We start from the raw sequence: 22107 nt of genomic DNA, 5'->3' as shown, positions 1-22107 counted from the left end.
CTCCTAAAGGGACTCTGAGCCCTACGCGTGCCATTGTCTCAAGGCTGGGAGTGTGCTGTTGTTGCATGAGCCTGATTCTGCCATTTTGCAGCTTGTTTGGCTTAGTAAGCGTTGATAGATGGCAACTCAGATGAGCCATGGATTTGAGTTGGGAGGAGCCTTTAAAAGTCATCTAGTCCAATTCCCTCGCAATGAACAGGGACACCTACAGCAAGATCAGACTGCTCGGACCCCCTCCAGCCTGTCCTTGAAAGTCTCCAGGGACAGGGCTTCCACCACCTCTGTGGGCAACCTGTTCCAGTGCCTCACCACCCTTATCATAAAAAACTTCTTCCTTACATCCAATCTAAATCTCCCCTCTTTTAGTCTGAAAACGTTTCCCCTTATCCTATCAGAACCAACCCTGCTAAAGAGTCCATCTGACGAGGAGTGAAGGAGGCATGCCCATGTACAGCGCCGTGCTTGAAGGCAATAGTTGAATACTTCAGCCTTTTTAAGGGCACATATTCCCACAGCTAAATTGCCTACCAACTCTTTGGCAGGAACAAAACAAGTTGCCTACGTGAACAGGGCCCAGGCAGAAGGCTTTTCATACTTCTTGCTGGAGCACCTGACAAATACATGGGATTTTTATATATTCAGTTATTGTTGACAAAAGCAATTTGAGACCATATTTAACTGCAACGAGAATCGCAGCTTGTTTGTTTGCATTCAGGGCTATGTTAACATGGCAATATTATCTTCCAGGTCCAGAGCTAGGGCCACTGTGTGTCCTGCAAGCATACCCTGTGCCTCAGTTGGCCCTGAAGCCTGACCTATTTTCTGTCCCCAGCTTTGCCACTGATCTGTTCCCCAGCCCATGTGCAAGCCACTTAGACCTCACTGAAATCTTCTGTACACTGTGTCCTTGTCTGGTGCAGATGCACAACAGATTGGTAGGTCTACCAAACATTAAATTGCAAAGCAGCCTATATTCATGCTTCTGTAATAAAAATTCTGGGAAAGGAGCTACCCTTCACCATCTGTTTGTACAGTACCTCACACAAGGGAGTGCTGATCTATTACAGATAATAAATAGTCATTGATTTGCTTATCTCTCCATCAGCTCTGGTTCAGAGGGAGATATGACGATCATGTACCTGCAGAAACCTTCATTGGTTAGGAGCATTTTGGACACATTTTCTGTATTTACAACAGGCAAGATTTAGTCTATTAAATTTAAGTGGTGCATTTTCAGTACTGCCAACACTGTTTTTCAATATAAGTGTTGTACATATTTGTTCAAAGCATCAATATCAATATGTGATTTGATGATTTTGAGTTAAGCTGTGTTCTCTGAACAAACATTCTTCCCAATTTAAATCTTTTCTTTCTGAACTATGACGGTAAATCATTTATTTAAGCTGGCACTTATAAAAACTTGCATCAGAGCCTCAGTGTACTGTACTCTAATGAAACCATTTTTATTTAAATTATAATACTGAAATATTTCTGTTGCTAAAATTCTGAAGAAAGTAGGAACACCAACAATGGTAGATTATTAGCTAATTACCTGGAATGAGCACTGAAATGATAAAACAGCCTTTTAGAGCTGATAGCTTCTTTTGCAGGTGCACAAATAATGGCTTGTTTTCAGGTTAGAACAGCTCATTTCAACGTGGAAAACAGATCTGACAGCTGGGCAAAAAAAAAAAAAATCCTCTAAGACTAACGTAGGAGGCTAAGGCACTATCTAAATCTTAAAAGATAGAATCATAGAATGATTAAGGTTGGAAAAGATCTCCAAGATCATCAAGTACAACCGCCAACCCATCACCACCATGCCCACTAACACATGTCCCTAGGTGGGTCCAGAGTAGAAGCAGTGGACCAAGCAGCCTTAACTCATCACATAACTCAGTCCAAAACAGAGTAGGAACATATTCCAGAGAATGAAGTGAAAAACTGTAGGGGACAGTAACCCAGTAATACCGTGGTTTTCTTTTCAGTCAGTACTATTCTAACATAGCTATCTGGCTTCTGGTCTGCAATCGGTTTGTATGTGTCACATACAGAGGTGTCCAAGGCTGTCTACAGGCACCAGCAGCTATGTTTGCTGAAATGTGCAACTGTGCTTTGTCAGAACTATCTCTGCTGTCAGCTTGAGCATCTGCATAAACCTCTCTGTCCAAGGCCATTTGAATTTCAGAATCTATAAGTGCACTTGAGTTTCCTTAGGAGCTTTATCTCTTCTTGCTCACAGTATGGAGAATGTCAGTGCTGCTCTTGTGCATCACAGCCATGGTGAGCAGTAGCAGGCTATACACTTCACCTAGCCATACAGAGTTTTCTGTGTTTTGGTGGTGCTCTTTTTATTATTAATAATATTATTATAATTTTATCATTATATTTTCCCTGATAAACCAATTATGTTTTATTGTATGGTTTGATAAGCTTTTTTTTATACTTACATTTTGAGCAGACTGTAAGCAGTTGTGTTGAACTAAATGTTTTCAAATGCTGCATTTCTTCACTTATATTTTAAGTTTTCATCAAAATGCAACATGGTACTATTACAAACCCAGATACCTTCTTCTAAACTGCAAGGCATATAATTGTTTCCTATAATAACTTCTAAAAAATGTATGTTCTTTGCACGTAAAAAATGTTCAGTGCATTTAGAGTAAAAGATCAATGTAATTACAAATCTGCATGTCTGTGGTTAAAGAGGAAGAATAACCATTTCTTTAGGAGGAAAAGAATTAAAATAGATCAAGGGTTTTGCTAGCCAGCTCAAAATTTGGTTGACTGAAACACCCACGTATGAGTATGGAATCATACATCATACATGGAATCATACATATGGAATCATTAAGGTTGGAAAAGACCTCTGAGGTCATCTAGTCCAACCACCAACCCATCACTACCATGCCCACTAAACCCCAAAAGTGTAGGTCCCTATTGTTTGTGATAGCGAAACATAAAAGTGTTGTTTTCCTTAATTTTTCAGCTGCAAGGTGGAGATTTTATGTTTCTGCCTCATAGCAATGCTGTGATGATGAGGTGTTTTCATTTTCTACGTATGCACCAATATTGAAATCCTGAGTTTGACTATTTTCTCTCTCTCTCTCTCTTTTTTATTTTTTGTAAATGTATGTAAAATTCTGCAAAAAATCTCTGCCACGTGAGGCAGTATAAAGAGTTTGGTGCCTTGACCTTCAGTTGTGTAAACTTACAAGAAAAAAAATTAAGTAAATGAAAACAAGTGAAAAGGCATGCTCACAAAGCATTTATTACCTCTCCCTGTTATGGGGCACCCCTAGACAAAACCATGTGAGAGATAGTAAGAAGATATTTCTTTCATGGTTTCACAAAACATTTGTGTTCTGTGGAGGTCTGACAAGACCTCATGTTCTAGAACTGTCTTCATATCCTAAGATGAGTAAGTGATAGCAGTTGCTAGTATTACTTTTTTATCCTGTTGAAAAGCTTCATACTTATTAACCCCATTCTGGCACTTCTGTTGCACAGGGAATCTTCTCTTATGGTACAACAACAGGTGCCATCTGCCATCGTTCCAGTACTAGCATAGTAATCTCCCAAGCCCCTGTGCTCAAAACTTTTTGAGGACATCTTCCCTTTCTTCTTTTTTGCTTGATTCCCTGCACGTTAGTTTCAGAATCTTTTGCCTTAAGAACTATTTTCCTGTTAAAAGAAAAAAAAGATTTTTTTTTAATTCTTGAAGGAGTTTCTTTAAAATCAAAGGGAGCCATGAGAGTTCTTTGTCTTCCATCTAGTTACTAAAGGCCATGAAACATAGTCTAATACTTGAAAAGCCCCAGGCAACATTCACTGTGCACTGCGCATGGAAGAAGGGAGGTCAGGGCACACCACTTTTCAGCACAAATAAGTAGGTAAGAAATGGCTGAGTTGTCTCAGTATTGATATATGCATGTGCTGAAAGGAGAGGAAGAAGCTTCCCAAGATGTGTAACTGTCTTCTCCAAGGGAAAGGACATACAGTTCTACTCCAGTCTCAGATCTGATGAGATGTATGTCTCAATATGGAAAACCTGCCACCTGGGGATGAATAACTTTTTTCAATACTCTTGAGTACTGGTACTCTCCAGCTTGTGACACAACTCCTAGTGAGGTCCCAAGAGAAGAGTTAAAAATTACTTCAGGCTACATGTGACATGGAGCGGAGATGTGGCCCTCCAGGTGATTAGTTGGAGCTCTGGAAAATGAGATTTTACTGTGGTCTTTATCTTAATGTATGACTGTGAGTGTGATGGGGAAAGCTGAGGGCAATCGTATTCCTGAAGGACAGTGATAGAGGCAGCTTAGAGATGCAGCTTACAGAGCCATGGATCCTGTGGTTTCTAAAGATTTCTAAGTGCTAACTGCAGTCTGAGTGGGTAATGGACAGCAAAGAAGGTTTGTCAATGGAAGAACAAACAAACAAAACCAAGCAGAAAATGCTGCTCCACAGGAGCTTAGGTTCTGGATAGCAAGGAAGAAGATGAAGCCAGCCAGGGCAATGTTTTTTCCTGTTTTAAATGTGTAGAACCCAGACCTGGTTTTCTCACGGCATTTGCAGTTTTGTTTTGTTTTTTTGTGAGTGAGTTCGCCTTCTTTCGTGCACACTTGGTACAGCTGCAACCTGACCTGAAGCAAAGCGGTCTGATTTCAGGCAGCTAACCATTTCAAACCTAATTCAGGATTCATGCAACAGATTCATCCCAGAGCATGTCTCCCATTAATAGGTTTTTTAATTTGTCCTTGTTGAAACTGTGTGTGAACTACCCAGCCATTGCCTTGACGTGTGCTATGTCCTTGCAGGCCAATCTGCCCCTGCTGCAGCGGGAGCTGCTGCACTGTGCAAGGCTAGCCAAGCAGAACCCAGCCCAGTACCTCGCCCAGCACGAACAGCTGCTTCTGGATGCCAGCACCACCTCACCTGTTGACTCCTCAGAGCTGCTTCTCGATGTGAACGAAAACGGGAAGAGGCGAACTCCAGACAGGTGAGAATGACTGTCTGGTGGGTGCAGCATGCTGGGCCTTGCCAGCAACGGGTGGGTGCCTGGGGGGAGCTTGGCTGGGAAGTCCAGGGCAAGAGGCGATGAGCACAAACTGGAGTGCAGGGGCTCCCTCTGAGCACCAGGCAGCACTGCTGTGCTGTGTGGTGCCAGAGCACTGGCACAGGTTGCCCAGAGGCTGTGGGGTCTCCTCCTTGGAGACCTTCAAAAGCCGCCTGGCCATGGGCTGGGGCCCCCTGCTCTGGGTGTCCCTGCTGGAGCAGGAGTGGTTTAGTACTGGTTTAGTGGTTGGCAACCCTGCACTCAGCAGGGGGATTGAAACTCGATGATCTTTGAGGTCCTTTTCAAACCAGGCCATTCTATGATTCTGTGATTCTTTGAGTGGTCCTGAGGGACCCAGAGGGCCCTGCCAGCCTCAGCCATCCTGGGATTCTCTGTTCTGGGTGAGCGTCTATCCTTCATGACAGTTGTGCAGCAACCACATTGCCTTTGTGTACATTTATATATATGCACACATATATGGCTCATGCGATAAAATCACCTGAGGACACAACATGGCCATACCTACATAGAAGTAAGAGTGACCAGTCAGTGCCTTACTAACCATTTGCTGTATAGTTTTTCTGAGAAGCATGAAGTAAATAACTCCAGCTTCATACATAAGTTCTTTATATTAAGTAACCTGTTGGACAAATAGAAAATATGGTGAAGATAGCTAGCCACTGATACTGGCATGCTCCAGAATGCAGTCAGGGTTTTGAGTCTTTCTGCTGTGCCATGTTTTATGGACAGCATAAGGATGTGCTTAACATTTGCTCCAAACAGGAGAAATGTTCACTGAAATCTGTTGTCTTGTTGAGCTGTAAAAATCTGTGCAGAAATAGAGCAAGTGCCTGTGTGTACAGTAGCTTTAGGGAAATTGAACAATTTTCTCATTTTCTTATTTGAATAAAGTTCTTTGTTTAGAATTACAAGAAAAAGACAATTGTGGTCATTTCTTGTCAACTGTCTTCTTGTGCTAGTGTTAGAAATCCACTTAACGTATAAATTTTACCTTTGGAAGACCAAATATTGAATTTATTCTTAGTTTTGTTTGCCACGGACCTTTATATAGAAATATAGAAAGCTTTTAGAATACTGTTCTGCCCAGTCCAGCTACCTGCATGCACAGGGTATTGCAGGCATCCTAGTTACCATTTAAAGGAATTAAGGTGAAGGTCTACAAACTCAGGAAGGATTGCAGTTCTACGGAGGTTTCTCTTTTTGATGGGAACAGGCTGTGATAGCACAAATTTGGATATCAGGTTGGATATCAGGAAAAGGTTCTGCACCAGAGGGCGGTGGGCATGGAACAGGCTGCCCAGGGTAGAGGCACAGCCCAGAGCTGCCAGAGTTCAGGGAGCATTTGGACAGCACTCTTTGACATTGGGTTTGAATTTTGAGTGGTGCTGTGTGGAGCCAGGAGCTGGATTCAATGATCCTCATAGGTCCCGTCCAACTCAGAATATTGTTATGATTCTATAAACTGTATAAGTAAAGACTGAAGGCTTCTGAGACTAGTAGAGAAAAAATTTAACATCAAATATTGGAGTGTGCAGGAATGAGATATTCATGAGGCTAGATCTTGAAAATACTGAGTAGTAAAATATAAAGCATAAGTGACAGTAAGATTTAAAGTAACAGCCATTAAGTAGAAAAAAATGTGAAAACATTTGAAACTGATATGCTTTTGATGATGTCTCTGGGAAATCCCCATGGACTAGCATGAAAATAAAGAAACCAGGAGAGTACCTTTTCTGTCCTTCCTAGTTTTTCCTGACAGCTAAGATGAGCTGAAACAGCCATTGGTGTTAACACAAAGTTGCAAACTAGATCTAAGAAAGAGAATTAATTTTCAGACTTTTTCCGTGCAAGGTTTTGAGCCACATAAAGAGATAACATTTCCAAAGCTGAGTTTTAGGTCCCTGGGGCAGTTCTGCTGCACACTCTTGGTCATTGCAGAGTAGTGTACCAAAACATGTATACAGCATAGGGAAAAAAGACCTCTTAAAATCTTGTGGATCCTGTGACTGATTTAAATATCAGCGTGATGTTGTTCAGTGTTAGTAGTAGACATGGTGTTTCTCCTGTAAATACACTGAATTATCTGATAAGCCTGTGAGGCTTCGCAGAGTATGAAGGTGGGGAGGGACTCTGTCAACGGTTTACGGGCGTTAGGCCCGATTCCGTGACAAAGGGGACGGGAGACCCACGGGCCCACGCCCCGGGAAAAGGGAAAAGGGGAAAGGGTAAGGAGATGGCCCTGAGAGCAAAAAACAGCGGCAACAATCTGAGGAGAAACAAACTAATTTACTAAATAAGATATCGGAATGCAAAACAACACACTATAATACAATATAATTACAATTTAAGCTGATAAATCCAATACAGAGAATGTCCCAAAATCACGGTAGGCCTTACTCTACTACCGACGATAAGACGGCTGGAGAGCAAGGTGCTGACAAGACGAGAGACGGCGGAAAAAAGGGACGAGGTCTCGTGATCTGCAAGTTTTTATACTGTCAGCTTTTATCTTTTCCCTCCGGCTGGAAAATGGTAACAGAGGAGCAAAGTGCCATGGGGAATGTAGTAGTCCTTCTCTTCTGAGAACCAGGTACATTCACTACATGATGTTATGATGTGGAGTACCAATAACCGAAAATCATAAACCCATGACAGACGCACCTCTCTGATAGCATTAGCTTACTTTTTTGCTGTTAATAGCAGTATTAGTTGCTTCTCCCATATCATCATAAAGAGAAAATGAGCAATACAGTATTTTCTTTGTTTTTCCACTAACATTCAGTTTGATGTGATGAATTTCAGTGGTTTTGTAGTAAGTGCATGGGAGAGATGGATGGTGGAGATGAAGACCAGTCTGAGAGCTTTGCAATGAAAGGACCCCTATGAGTCTTAGAGTAGAAAGGGCTTGAGGAGTTGCTCACAGGGGGATCAACAGATCAGGAGAATATTGGATTTTAAAGGCTTTTAATTGAAAAACTCTGAGCTAGACCTAGGGGTATTTCAGTCTGTTTTATAGATTTTGTTTCTATGTTAATATACACAGGTGCTTTGAAACCCTCTGTTCGTGATGCTGTTGCATTTACAGTTGAGGATTCTCTCCAGCTCCTTCCAGCTCAGGGAGTCTCCAATTCCTCTCAGTGTTATAGCACAGCTTTTATGGCAAGCTGGGAAAGAAATGTGGAGAGTAAGTTTAGGGAAGCTGCACACACAGGAGCACATTGGGTGGCAGGACTTATGCTCTGTGCTGCTCAGTGTGAGCAGCTGAAGCTGTTAGCTGGCAGCTTCTGAGAATGCTCACTTTGAATTAGACACCTTAATTCTGGGGCCAGGGGCATTTCAGAGACATGCAGCCTTTTTTAAATTTTTTTTTTCTGATCCTCAGATTCTTTGTTTATCATCTTAAAAGACCTGGAAAAACTGCCCACTTCACCTGTTAGAACAGTCCCTTGAGCTCAAGGATAGTTGTGTTTTTTGTTTGTCTGTCTGCAGAATCAAACAACCCCATCGCTGGTTAATTGTTCGTGGATCACTGTTGGCTGTGATTGAAACAATGCAGAAACAACTACAGATTTAATGAAATGAACAGGATCCTGCTGGAAAGATTCTGAAATTTACTCAGTGGGTGTTTGCATACATTTAATTAGGGTAATATACTTAAATAAGCTACAAAAAAACTGTCCTTAGAGTGAGAGCATGCCTAGACTGAGCATAGTAACCAAATACTTGACTAGCTTGATACTTATTAAGGTATTAATTATTTTAATTGTTTACAGAGCAGCAGGAGGAAGCATATAACTTTTGTTTAGATGTCTAAGACATTTCAAATATACTAATAAAAATGTGATGGATGATATTAGGCATCTTTTTAGAGGAAGGATTTCTATGACTCTGTTGCTAAAATATGTGGCAAAAAGTGCCTAAAAGGCAGTATCTTTCAAGGAGAACTAAGTGTAGTTGGAACAATTTTGTTTGGAGATGTGTCTGTCACTAGAGTATATTGTGGTATTTTTTTCACTTGGATATATATCCCATTTTATATCATCATACATCACCATTTATCATATATACCATATATAGATGTGTGTGTATTACATAATGATATATATAGATTAGACACACACGTGTATATTAGAAATATACAAACACATCCTTCCGTATTTACATTATTCTTTCAGGCACAAATAGCTACGTACTGTTGACTCCAATATACATAAAAATACAGTAAAGGATTAAGTGAAGGAAGTGGAGTGAGTGTGCTGCAGATAAACACATGCACCTCATGATTTTTTGTTAAGGAAAATGTATCTTCATACAGTAATTCTCACTGCTTATAATTTCAGAGTCTTTTTGGCATATGCATTTTCTAGTTCTAGTTATTTATCTGCCTATCCAAAGCTACTGTATGTGAGGTTTTATAGAGCAATCTGACAGCAGAGCTTCGTGTTTTACTGAATGTTTTCTTGGTGCATATGGTCTGACACGGATGAGCAGCCACGGTGAGATTTTGGAGTCTATTAAACTAGCTCATTAAAAAGATCAATCTGTTTCTGTAATAACACTGGGAACCATCAGTCACTGCAAGAGAGAAAAACTGACACCTGAGGAGACAACACATTTTAGTAATTTGTTCATGACATGTCATGAACAAAGTGTTCACTATATTTTGTTTACAACTTTAGAAGTTTACATGCTACTACAGTAAAGCAAAGGAACTTGGACCAATATGAGTTTTTATTTTGGTGAATGAATACGTAGATATAAATAACATCATTTTAAATTCATTAACTAGAAAAGACTTTTTGCTAATTAGTCGTCCTCTGTGGTTGCTAGAAGAGATTGTATGGCACATGAGCATGTCATGTAATGGTTCTACATTTATGACAGCTGCCTACGAAGTAAATATAGGACATTTTTAAGCAAAAAAAAAAAAAAAAAAAAAAAAAAAAAAAAAAAAAAAAAAAAAATTTTAAAAAAAAAAAAAAAAAAAAAAACAGCAAAAAACAAAAAAACCAAAACAACACAACGTTAGAGTATCTCTAATTTTGACTGAGAAGAAAATGAAAGTATTATGATTGTTTTGAGCCTTAGAAAGTGATTATGTGGTGGCTGAAACCTCAGCATCTCTAACAGTGAATTCATGTGGAAGATACCTCAGCATAAGGACCAGCTTCAATAACTGCTAAAAATCTTTTTGTTTGAAGAAACTCCTGTGCATCTCAACAAGGAAAAGGATAGTCACAGCACCCAGAGCTGTGCTTCTTGTAAGCCATTTATAGTTATCGGGATTTTAATTTTATTAATATGAAGGGTTAGCAAGACGATGTTAATATCTTCCATAACACAAGCAAAATAAGTATTTTCCCCAACAAAGCATTATCAATATGCTGATGTTTTGTCCTAGCTAAAGAAGTGCATTCCAGTTAATAAAATATAGAGTATTCCTAAAAAACACACAGAAGTATCTGCAGAGTAAGGACCAACTACAAACATTTGTATAATAATACATAGTTTTGCCATCCACTGGAGTGCAGGAAATCAAACTTGGATTTCCTTTGATTGTTTTCCTCCTTGCCACAGTTTTCTGATTTGCTTTTCCTACACTGAGCTATCCAAGAACATCAGTGAAGTTTATTTACATTTTCTGATTTCTTTCCCCATCTTTATTAGAGACCATTCTAACCCTAGTATAGAGAACTCAGGACAAAGAAATAGCTTGGCTTGTACATATGGAAGTATCCATATTTTGCTTGCATAGTAACATTGCAATTGAAAAATCTGGATGTTGAGTTTGAGTAGATACATGCAGAGAAGATGCACACTGGCAACTAAATTAAAAAAATTGTCTTGGATAGATGTCAAAAACATCACTACCTATTGAAAGTTATTGCAAATAGGTTCCATCATGCCAAGAGTCATTAAAAATATATTGTGATCCTTGCTTGGCCTCTGGCTTCATGTATCGGTTGACTGCTTTAGTTCTACAGTTATGTGAGTAAACATCAAGTCATCAGGTGATTCTGGTGAATGCTGCTCTCTCCAGCCCAACTCTTAGAGCTATCCCATTAGAAGGGTGACTGCTAGTAATTCTTGAGTTTATGGGGATGGTTAGACTAGGTGAATGTGTCCACCGTATGTTTTGAATAAAGCAGTGTTATAAAATGTTCTGCACCACTTAGTTGGAGCAAAGATCCTAAAGCTCCCCGTGTAGGTGGGCATGAGTGTTCCTGAACAGCTCTGTGCACAAAATGAATTAAAGTTCCTTTCTTTTATTTTTCAGAACCAAAGAAAACGGCTTTGACAGAGAGCCTTTGCACTCAGAGCATCCAAGCAAGCGGCCCTGCACTATTAGCCCAGGCCAGCGGTACAGTCCAAATAATGGCTTATCTTATCAGCCCAATGGTCTGCCTCATCCCACCCCACCTCCACCTCAGCATTATCGTTTGGATGATATGGCCATTGCCCACCACTACAGGGACTCATACAGACACCCCAACCACAGGGACCTCAGGGACAGAAACAGACCTATGGGTAAGGCATGTTGATTTTCTGCATTGCTTTTTGAGGTTTCTTTTTCCTGTGTAATAATTCTGAGTTTTGAACAGGTTCCCCCCCCCCCCATAAGTTATACCTGTCCTTCAGATGTAGCCTTTTTTGCTGTTTATCAATCTAGCTGCTCTTCTTGGTCTTATTGTAGATTTATATTTGTAAAAATGGACTGAATTTTGCATTTACTACACTCTCAAGCCAGAGTATTAGAAGGAGGAACCCTTGCTTTTACAGCTGCATAGAAAACATGGACACTGAGGTGTCTGTCAGGCAAGGATAGGTGGATCATCTTGATTTTCTTCTGATGTCACATTTGGGACAGTAAAACAAATTGATATTGCTTACTTTCAGCTTAGACCAGAGGAAAGTTAAAGTGTGCACTGCAGTGTGGGGATGTCTGTAAAGGATGTGTACAAGAGAAGCATCACACCCTACACAGAACTCTCTGCAGCATGCATTGGGTTACAGGGGTGGATGATGCTCTTGGGTTTGCCTGGCTTGCTTCACATCTGCACATACTATTCTTGGCTTCTTTTAAATAAATCTTCAATAAAAGAGGAACGTTTACAAATATTCAGCATCTGTACAGAGGAGGCTAAACAAGAAGCAAGTGCCAGTTCCTCTGAGTGTTGATAATAAATACTGACTTGGTTCTGCCATGTTGTCAGCTGCTGTGTTTTATGTGCTGCATTTTAACCACATGTTGTTTAAAACATCTGTGAAGGGTTGAACCCTTAATGATGCTCTGTTGATATGGTAGCAATTACTGCATTTAGTGAAATAACATTAAGTTTACACTAATATTTTTTCAACTTTTGAAGTACAGGTAATATTTGATAGAGTTACCAAATAATCGTCTTTCTGACTTCTTCAAGAAGTGCAAATGAAAAATGATATATTGCATTATATATTATTGTATATTTTGGAAAGAGTTATGGCTATATTTGAGAGGTTGTCTTACAGCTTGCAGAACTTGCAGAATAGTAGATAGTACATTGAGTAAAACAGTAGCATCTGGTCTGAGGAAAAGTCTAATGACAACTTTTAACATAATTTTTAAGCATCCATTTATTTTTGTGGTGGTATTCCTCATACTAGACCAGCTGATATATGATATGTATATGGCCACATATATTCAATGGGCTCTTCTTTCTTTTTTTCTTTCCCCCTAGAGGACTCCCAACACTGTAAACATGATTTGCTCCTTTTTGGCAGGGTTGCATGGCACACGTCAAGAAGAAATGATTGATCACAGACTAACAGACAGAGAATGGGCAGAAGAGTGGAAACACCTTGACCATGTAAGGGCTAAATGCGCTTATGTAGAATTGTCTAAAAGGAGCCCTGTAAGATAGGGATTTGTTTTGAAGGTACTGTTGATTAAATCTGGGGGCTTGACGTTCCCTGTTCAGTAGCTCATATTAGGCCTTGTTGTTCAAATGTGTATGCTAATTATTACAGACTGATAAATGGGGAAAGGACTCTGCTCTGTAGGCACTGAGTATGAGACACATGACTGTCAGCCTTAGATCTGGTTAATGGGAGATTGTTAGCTCTTAAAACATTTGTAGACATTAGTTCTGGGCCAGATCTCCAGGCCTTTGCGGTGCCATGTGATAGCAGTGATGGTACTACAGTCCTTTCAGTTTACTTCTTCTTGTCCCTTTCTTTCAGAAATCTATATCTGTACAGTTTAAGATAATGAGTTAAAGAAGGAATCATTATTCTTAAGACTAGATTTTTCCAAACATGTTTAGAAAAACAGAGATAGACATCTTCATTCTTAAAGCCCAAGCACTAAGCATATAAGTATTTATTTTAATGCCAATTAATTAATAAAATATAATAAAATATTCTTTTTTTTTATTATTTCTCTGCTCCACTCTATGCTGTGACTAGCTGTTAAACTGTATAATGGACATGGTGGAAAAAACTAGGCGATCTCTCACTGTACTTCGGCGATGTCAAGAAGCAGACCGCGAGGAGCTTAACTACTGGATACGGCGGTACAGTGATGCAGAAGATTTAAAAAAAGGTGGTAACAGCAGCAGCAGTCATTCCAGACAGCAGAGTCCAGTGAATCCAGATCCAGTTACATTAGGTACAGTATTCTCATTAAATATTGTTTACTGGTCTTATTTCCGCTCAGCTAAATGCCAGATGGAGTTTGCATTTGCTCTCCTGATTCTTCCCTGGTAGAGATACAGTATTCCTCTCTGATGACTACTAAATTCACCATAACTATATATTAAATCTATATATAGTACTATGGCCTAATAGCCTCATTTACGTGTGAAATGGCTCGGGTTTGGTGGTGACACCTGATTCTTTGCTTTCCATTCAGAAATGTCTGAGAGTGGGGGGCAGAAGGACAGCCTGTCATGTGGAGGTGGCACAGCACTGAGAAGTGCACCAACCCTGTCCCTCTGTCTCCCTCTTACCTCCTTGATTAAGGAAATCTGTAGGTGCTTCTGGATTGTTAGCACTCTAAAATCAAGGGCTGTAACATTCTGAGATAAAAAGAGTTAACTTAGAATTTTTCTTTGCTAAGGAAACTGGACTCCTTATAAGGGAGTGTAATGATTGGGGGAATGGTTTTAAACTAAAGGAAGGGAGATTTAGTTTAGAAGTTAGGAGGCAATTCTTTACTCAGAAGGCAGGAAGGCCTTGGTGTAGGCTGCCCAGAGAATCTGTGTATGCCCCATCCCTGGAGGTGTTCAAGGCCACACTGGGTGGGGCCTTCAGAAACCCTGCCCACAGCAGGAGAGCTGGAACTAGATGACCTTTAAGGTCCCTTCCAATGCAAGCCATTCTATGATGCAATGAAATAAGGGGATATATAAAGATAAGGGCATTTCTTGGCTGCACTTGGTTTCCATATAAGGAAGAAATAGCAACATCTGTGATGCCCACAACCGTGCACAAATAATTGCTTGTGTTCACTGCTGCATCCTGTGCAGGGCTGTCTGAGCTAGGTGGAGTACTGCTTGCTTTGAGTCCAGCAGAGCTCAGCTCAAGTGCAATGCCCAACTACAAGAAGCAGACTAAGCAGCTGGATGCTCACCCCATGCGGACCTTAACAGTCATACACACAAAATACCTCCAAAACCTAGTCTGACTTTATGTAAACACAAGCCTTTATTCAGTGGGTTTTCTGTAATTTGTTAGTGTGTTGGTGGGCTTCTGCCTCATCCCCTCACTTTTATGACAAGTGAAATAAAGAATCACATCTTGGTGATGACTTTTTATTGTTCTCTGTTATTTCAAAGAGAACAGCAAACTATGATTGTTTTTGTAATATTTATCTTTTAAAAAATGCGCATATCAAATACTATCTACTTAAAATCATTGTAAAATGTGGTCATTAGTAGAATTGAATGCGTGCTGTTTCGCATCTATATTTCATTTAAATGTTTTGCCTTTGTCGTGAAGAATAACCTATGAAATCTGTGACTTAATTGTTAATAGAGAAACTGAAAACCAAATCTAATGCTTTCTCCATCATCCTCTTTCTAAATCTCTGGATTCTTACAGTAATATTTAGTGTCTCTTGATAACAAATGGACCGTTTTTTTTGTGTGTGTCAAGTGATCTGAGCCAATAGCTCTATAAATTAGCTTCAGTCAATGAAAGGAGAGGTTATGGAAATGCTGTTCCCAACTTCACTAATAAGCTTAGTCCCTAGAGAAGCCCTTCTCAGAAAGAAGTGTTCAGGTAATGGCTTGTACGAATAGCGTTAAATGTAATGTAAAGAAAGGCTCATAAATATGACATCTGAAATGCCAGTCACATCTCTAGCTTCAGGAAAAACACTCAAGGAAACCCCTGGATTAAAAGCAGTGGCAGCCATCCCTAGTAAAGCTACAGTGCAAAAAGAGCTAGGCCACGATGCTTGTAAGTATAGTTTGTATGTAAAAGAAGTGGAAGGAAGCTGCATTCTTGTGATTTCCACCATTAAACGAACTCAGTACATTCACCAGAACTTCATAGATTTACAGTGCAAGAAAGATAGCCATAACAACAAAACTCACAAAAGATAAAATGCTGATGAGAAGTATGGTCAGATCCCTATTTTATCATTATGTTTGGTTGGGAAAAAAGCTAAGTCTGTTTGCTTAAAAAGACATAAGGCACAGCCTTATGAGTCTGACATCTCTGCAGCACTATGGATACGATCTAACTGATTGGAGTAGGTCCATTTCAATTTCAACATGCCACATTTCAGTTATTTAGCATTAAAAATGGCTTTCTTAGTCTTGTGGACGTGTAACTTAGATCGCTTCAGCGCTGTAGTATCCATGTCAATCCTAAGTATTTGCTTTTGTATCTGGAATATGAAGCACAAGATACTTCTGGAAGTTTAATCATTGTCTTTCCTCAAATGTGTTAGTAATCTAGTTAACTAAATGAAAACTCTGAACATTCAGAAGTATAATAAAATTGAAGCGGTGTCTGTGAGTTTTGAGGTGCTGTTTTGTTTAGGGTATTTTACTTTAGTTTTGCAGCAAAGAGAAAGGGATTGAAAAATTCCTCCAGTATTTTAATTAAAGTGCCACAACATGTAAGCATAGCTTTTTGCGGCATGGATTCTAAATGTCAGTGTTTTCCCCTTGTACTTTTTTTTTTTTAAATCAAGTAATCCACCCTTTAATTCCATCTTGTCATCTCCACTAGCAAGAAGAGGGGGGAAAAAAAAGGGCCATTTTACTACAGTATCTGTGTCTTTGTTTCTTTCTCTGTGTGATCAAAATAGCATCAATTGGAGTGATAAGTCCTTGCTATCAGCATTATGTCATGGTCTTCACCAGTAGCTCTTCCTGAAATTCTCCAAGCTGAAATTTAGAATTGGTGATTTGCATCCAAAGGAACATGAAGAAAATTCTGGTCATTTTGAACCAGCAGACCTTCATTATTTTTTTTTTTTTTCCTGCAAGGAGTTTTTTATGCTCCTTTTACTTTGACATCCCTGTACATCATTCTGAGCTTGATGGTTCACAGTATCTGATGAGTATTTTCCTGTTGATATTTTTAATTAAGAAGTCAAATGATATATTTGATTATTGGATTTAGTGCAATGGAATCCTGTGTACACATTAGCCACTTACAACAGGTTACAAGATGCCATTATTCTCTGATAGTGTAGTGAAAGTAAGATAGGTCCATTCATTTTAGTCTGAATAATACATGTTTATGAAAGTCTAAAAATGACTCATACTTTATATATATTTACTTGATGAACTGTGATGGTCTATGAAGTAAATAATACATCATCTGACTCCTCCATTTCTGCTGAAGCATTTCAGTACTGCATAGTGCAACAGGACTGAATCACTTTCATCCCAATAGTGAATAATTACACTTATCAGACAATGTATACTGAAATACACACAGTAGGATAAATTAAAGATGAGGGTTCTTCAACATCGTGGGTTGTGAACAAGATCTATAACCTTACTGAGTGCAGCTGTGGCTCTAGATAAGTGGTGTAGGCACACATCAGAAGGTTTGCAGCAGTGTTAATATTTTGTTGAATTTATCAGAATGGAAATCTTAAAGTTTTTTTTGTTTGTATGAAATCTCTGACTTGAGAGTGCCAATACCTGCAAGATTTGCCCCAGGAAGCTAGAATTCTCAGAAGTATATGAATTTGTCAAAAATACATAGGTTAGCCATTTCTTAATACATTTTTAATGGTTAATCCTTTCAGAGTTTGTTTATATTTTATCAAATGTTGCTTACCCAGGTACTTCCAGTGTTAGCTGGGGCACTCCTGCTGATATTTGTCTGTTCGTGCCGCAGTTACAAAATCTTTCCTTTGCCATTTGCAGATAATCAGCATTGCTGCGATATGCATGATATTCTCAATATGAGCTAACGGCGATGCTGTCAATATCACAGTAACATTTATGACTTGTAATTCTAGAATATAAAGCCTCTGTAATACCAGTCACTGATGTTATTAAATACTGCTCTTAATCCACGAGCTGCACAGGAGGTTTGGGCGAGACTGTGGCAGTGAATTGCAGGCTGCTGGGTAAGGATGCGGCCACAGAAACAGCAGCATTTGTATTCTCAGTGTTTGGTTCTGACTGCTTTGGGACTAGGGTAGCTTTTGTCTGTTCCTTATACCGCCCTTGTCATTGTTGTGCTCTGCAAAACAACTCACAGGTGGCATGGAAGAGGAAAGTATCTGTTGCTGCTAGTAGCTAGAAATTGTGTCTTGGTTTGAGGATAGAGGAGGGGATGATACAGCAATGCACTACTGGTGCCGTTTTCATTGTCTTAGTCTTTTAAAATGAGAACACAGCTATATTTTTAATGTAATTTCATGAGAGTTTAAGGAGTGTTGCAGTAGCCACAAAAATGTATTAGAGGGCAGAGAAGGAAAGATGTACACAAATGTGAAACTCGTGTCCTCCAACAAAGTTAGCAAGTCATCTCACTTAGTATTACACTTCTTCAAACTTATACCCATACCTTCTGAGCCTGATTCTTAAAAGGCAGTGAATATTTAATATTTATTGCTCTGAAGAGTTTTTTCTTTGTTGCCTGTGTCCCACCAACTGTGCTATATTTATTGTAGGGTAGAATGAAGTAAAACTTGCATATATAATGCATATAAATACATATAAATCTCTATATTTTTCATGTATTAAGCAGTCTGTGTTTCTGACTTAAAAGGTTCTCAAATGATCAGCTGTTCATCTCCACTTATTATTATTTTGTGATTACAAGCCTAGATGTCATTGTCTAGTGACAAAAACTTGCATTACTTTACATTTCCAACTCACCTTCTCTTCCATCTTTCCAAAAATGGATTAGATTTTTGGAACACATATTTTCCTTTTAAGTATGCCTATTCTGTTTTCCCGGATTTGGTTCTTACAATGTGAAAGTTCATCTCCTTTATTTGGTTCTATCTTTTCTTCTGCTTCCCAGTCCTATATTTATTTCTGCTCTTAAAACTCGTCACATCTCCCTCTTTCACTACATGTGGTGCCAATTTTTTTTTGTCTTAAAACCACCAAAAATAAGTGGCCTACAGGAAATCCTACTTGCTGAAGGCCAGAAACATGGTCAGTCACTTCATAGCTGATGATTCATGTGGGCATAACACTCTTGGAATTCATGCCCCAGGGCCTGTATGGAATCGGGCACCATACTTGACTAGGATTTGTGTGTGTGTGAATGTTTTCCTTCTTTTGAAAAATCCAGAGTAAACTACAAATATTTTACAAGATATGTCCTTGACTACTGTGCAACAGAATATGAGGGCTGAAACGGAGAGAAAATTTTGCATCTTGTCTTCATCCTTATTCTTATGTGCCAGTACAGCAACTTTTTTTCCTGAAAGGTATATTTGACATGAAAATAAAAAAATTCCAAAATCACTTTAGATTTCAAGGTCTCCTATCTTAATTCATTTAAGCTCTTAGTAGGCAAGTACTGACTATGCTTACTTGTATGTGCTTTTTATGTTCTGTACTGGGCTTTTTCATGTGATCCAGTAAGAACCAGACTGATAATCAGTGAGTGCTCTCAAACAGTGTCTTGATGAGTTTCAAGTAAATTCACTGTTGTCCATCCTTCTTATTTCAAGTAAATTCACTGTTGCCCATCCTTCTTATTTCATTCTGTGTAGTAATGTTATTGCACTTTAACCATTAACAAATCTTTCCTATGTCTGGCACAGAAATTCTTCTCTATATGATCTGCCTTCTTGCTTCAGTTTATTGCTAATTTTTCTGGATTTCATTCTGTTTCCTTGCAAGCAGGATTTTCTTTGACTTCTGACTGCTGCAGTCAGTCAACTAATACAATGCATTCTTCATCATTATTATGGCTTTTTTCAGTCTGCTTTACATTCAGTGTTTTAGTGACTGTGCTCAATTGTGTTATTTTTGTTTGGAATTTGCTAGACTTCCAAATCTGGTAAGACTTTTTTTTTTTTTTTAACTGAGTAAGTTCTGTGTTTCTTAACCTGAAGCACACCTGAGCTTAAAAAATAATAATTATATAAAACTTACATCCTCTGGTCACATCCTATAGTTTTGCCCCCAAAAGAAAATTGTTTTCATGGATTCATCACCACTGACTAAACAATAGTCATGTTAATAATATTTTTCTTACTTGGAAAATATGTGTTTTATTATCTTCATAAGTGCTTCTTGTCTTTTCTTGTGTGCCATTCCAAATGATGGGAAAGCCTCTCACAAGCTCTTGATTTAATTCTTGCAGAGGATCTCATTCCTCATGTAAATAATTTGTGGTTGGAATAAGAGCTTGACTGATGTTTATGTTTTGGAAATTTTAACAATTAGCTGGCAATCTGGTCATTTATGTCATTGGTTTCCATTTTGGGAAAGTCATGTGTAGTGAAAAATCAGCTCCACATCTCTTCATTTTTAATACTTGAGCACCATGGTAGAGGGCTTAAATCAGGGCTGTGATTCCCCTGCAATGGATAGTACCTTAAGTCACAGACAGGAAAATTCAGCACAAAATACCTGAGATGGATGCAACAACCTCTTGTTCTACCACATTTGGACTCTGGCTGTGTCTTGTGGTTATTGCAGGAAAGCAAATAAGAATGTTTTTATTTTTTCACCTTCAGTTTTCCTGAGCTTTCTGCTGCCCACTCTGTCCCCAGCCGAACTGGCACTGTTCCCATAAGCCTTAAAACCTCCAAGGGATGGGAGAAGTGTACACAACTGTATTTGTAGTCTCAAGTATCATATGGGCCAACTGATACCAATAATTTGCACATTTCCAGCATTGGGACTGATGTCCTCTACCACGTCAATTAAACCAACATACATACATAGCTGTTCTTGCACACAACTTTATGTACACACCCCCATCGTTTTATGTTTGAGAGGTGTGAAATTCTGCCCATAAAAATTCATTTTTAGCAATAAACAGAAGAGCTGGGGAAATCCGCTCAGCTGCCTGTCAGATGGGAAGCTGCAGTCTGCCCAGTCAGTGTCTGCAGATTCCTGTGCTGGGAACTGTGTCTGTGGAGCAGCAGGCAGGGAGCAGGATTCCCCGCTGCCTGCATGCTGAACCTGCCCCGACACTCCCATCTCTGGTAGCCAGCCGCAGGATCAAACATCAGCCTCTAAATGTGTTTTTTCAAGTTTCTGTAGCCTACTGTATATAAACAGTATTGCACGCCTATATAAAGGCATCTAAAAACCAATTTGCTAAACCAAATGGTTCAGCCCTTGTCACCAATGGACTACTTCTTGACAAGATATCTTATAATAAATTTAATATGCAAAAATGAATATGTTCAGGAAAAATTAAAATAATTGCGTGTGCATTGTTTGTCCCAATTCAAACTCAGACATTAAAATGGATGCTTGATTTCTAGCGATATCTCTTAAAAGATGTGAAAACTTTCTGGTGTAAAAAAGTTATTTTATTATGACAATTGATTTCTATCATGCAGGCAATAGTATGAGTTGTAAATATAAGTATTTTTAGAAACATTTGTCCTGCGTTACTTCAAAATGCAGTTGATCATTTTAAAAATTATATTTGAAACTGTATTTGTAAAGGGCATCTTTCATCTGCTGCGGATCTGTGTGCTGAATTTGGGGCTAAAGTGAGTTTTTTTCTGCCTTGTCTGATCTTGTGGCTTTGAAGTCGGTGTGGACAGGATCTTGCTGATTTCAGAGTTCTTAGGCTCAGGCGCAGAGGTAAAGCCTTGGAAAAAAGAGGGGAGGGGGGCAAGAGCTGTCAAAATGTGACGGAAATACGTGGGTGAGTTCCGTGTCCCGTGAGGCTGCTTGGTGTATGCATGTGGGAGCTTAACCTTAAATTAAAGCCTCTGTTTTCCAAACTTGTGCGGCTGCGGTTGCCCACACGGGTCAGAGGCAGGAAAGCATAGCTCTGAGCGTACAGAAACACCCCTCCTTTCTCTGTGGACCGCTCATTGACGGCAGGATTGACATCTCTCACCTTTTATCTTGGCCGTCAGCAGCTGGCCTGTGTGTGCAGAGCAGAAGTGCCAAGTGCAGGCTGCTCACACTTTCTTCTTTCTTTTCTAAGCGTAATTACAAAGGATGAAGCATGTCACCTCTCAGTCAGCCTCTCAAAGCCAGCTTTAAAAGCATGGAAACTGTCATAGTGGGATGACTTGAAACTGTAGGATAGAAATAAACCCAGCAAGCCTCAGCTTGGCTTAAGATGAGACATCAGAGCCCTGAACATCAATCCAGTTTGTGTGGCATTCCTGACTGACTGTTGCAGTGTCCTGCTTGTTCTGCATAAAGAAAAACTGATGCGATTTTCCCTGAGCAATATGGAATGGGAGAAGGTATTTCTCAGAGTCCGGTTCGATTCCCATGTGTTGCTTACCATGCTCTTTCTTTTTCCCTCCTCCCCGCTCTCCTCCTGCAGAATCGCATCGGGAATTCCTTCACAGGCCTGCATCTGGATACGTGCCAGAGGAGATCTGGAAGAAAGCTGGTAAGAAC

The 22107-nt window shown here is 39.4% G+C and overlaps 1 protein-coding gene across 7 annotated transcripts in view; it reads left to right on the top strand.

Moving 5' to 3' along the window:
• The window catches only part of RUNX1T1 (RUNX1 translocation partner 1), a 110082-nt gene that overhangs the window by 70082 nt on the left and 17893 nt on the right, over positions 1-22107 (top strand). For all 7 annotated transcript variants that reach the window (XM_021387794.1, XM_021387793.1, XM_021387796.1 and 4 more), the window contains 5 exons: positions 4821-5002; positions 11358-11608; positions 12842-12927; positions 13526-13727; positions 22031-22099. In XM_021387794.1, the coding sequence (XP_021243469.1) occupies positions 4821-5002; positions 11358-11608; positions 12842-12927; positions 13526-13727; positions 22031-22099 (790 nt within the window). The remainder of the gene's footprint in view (positions 1-4820; positions 5003-11357; positions 11609-12841; positions 12928-13525; positions 13728-22030; positions 22100-22107) is intronic.

The sequence above is a fragment of the Numida meleagris genome, chromosome 2, assembly GCF_002078875.1.
Source record: "Numida meleagris isolate 19003 breed g44 Domestic line chromosome 2, NumMel1.0, whole genome shotgun sequence".
Lineage (NCBI taxonomy): Eukaryota > Metazoa > Chordata > Aves > Galliformes > Numididae > Numida > Numida meleagris.
The sequence above is the reverse complement of the archived record's forward strand: the minus strand, read 5'-3'. Positions and strand labels throughout refer to the sequence as shown.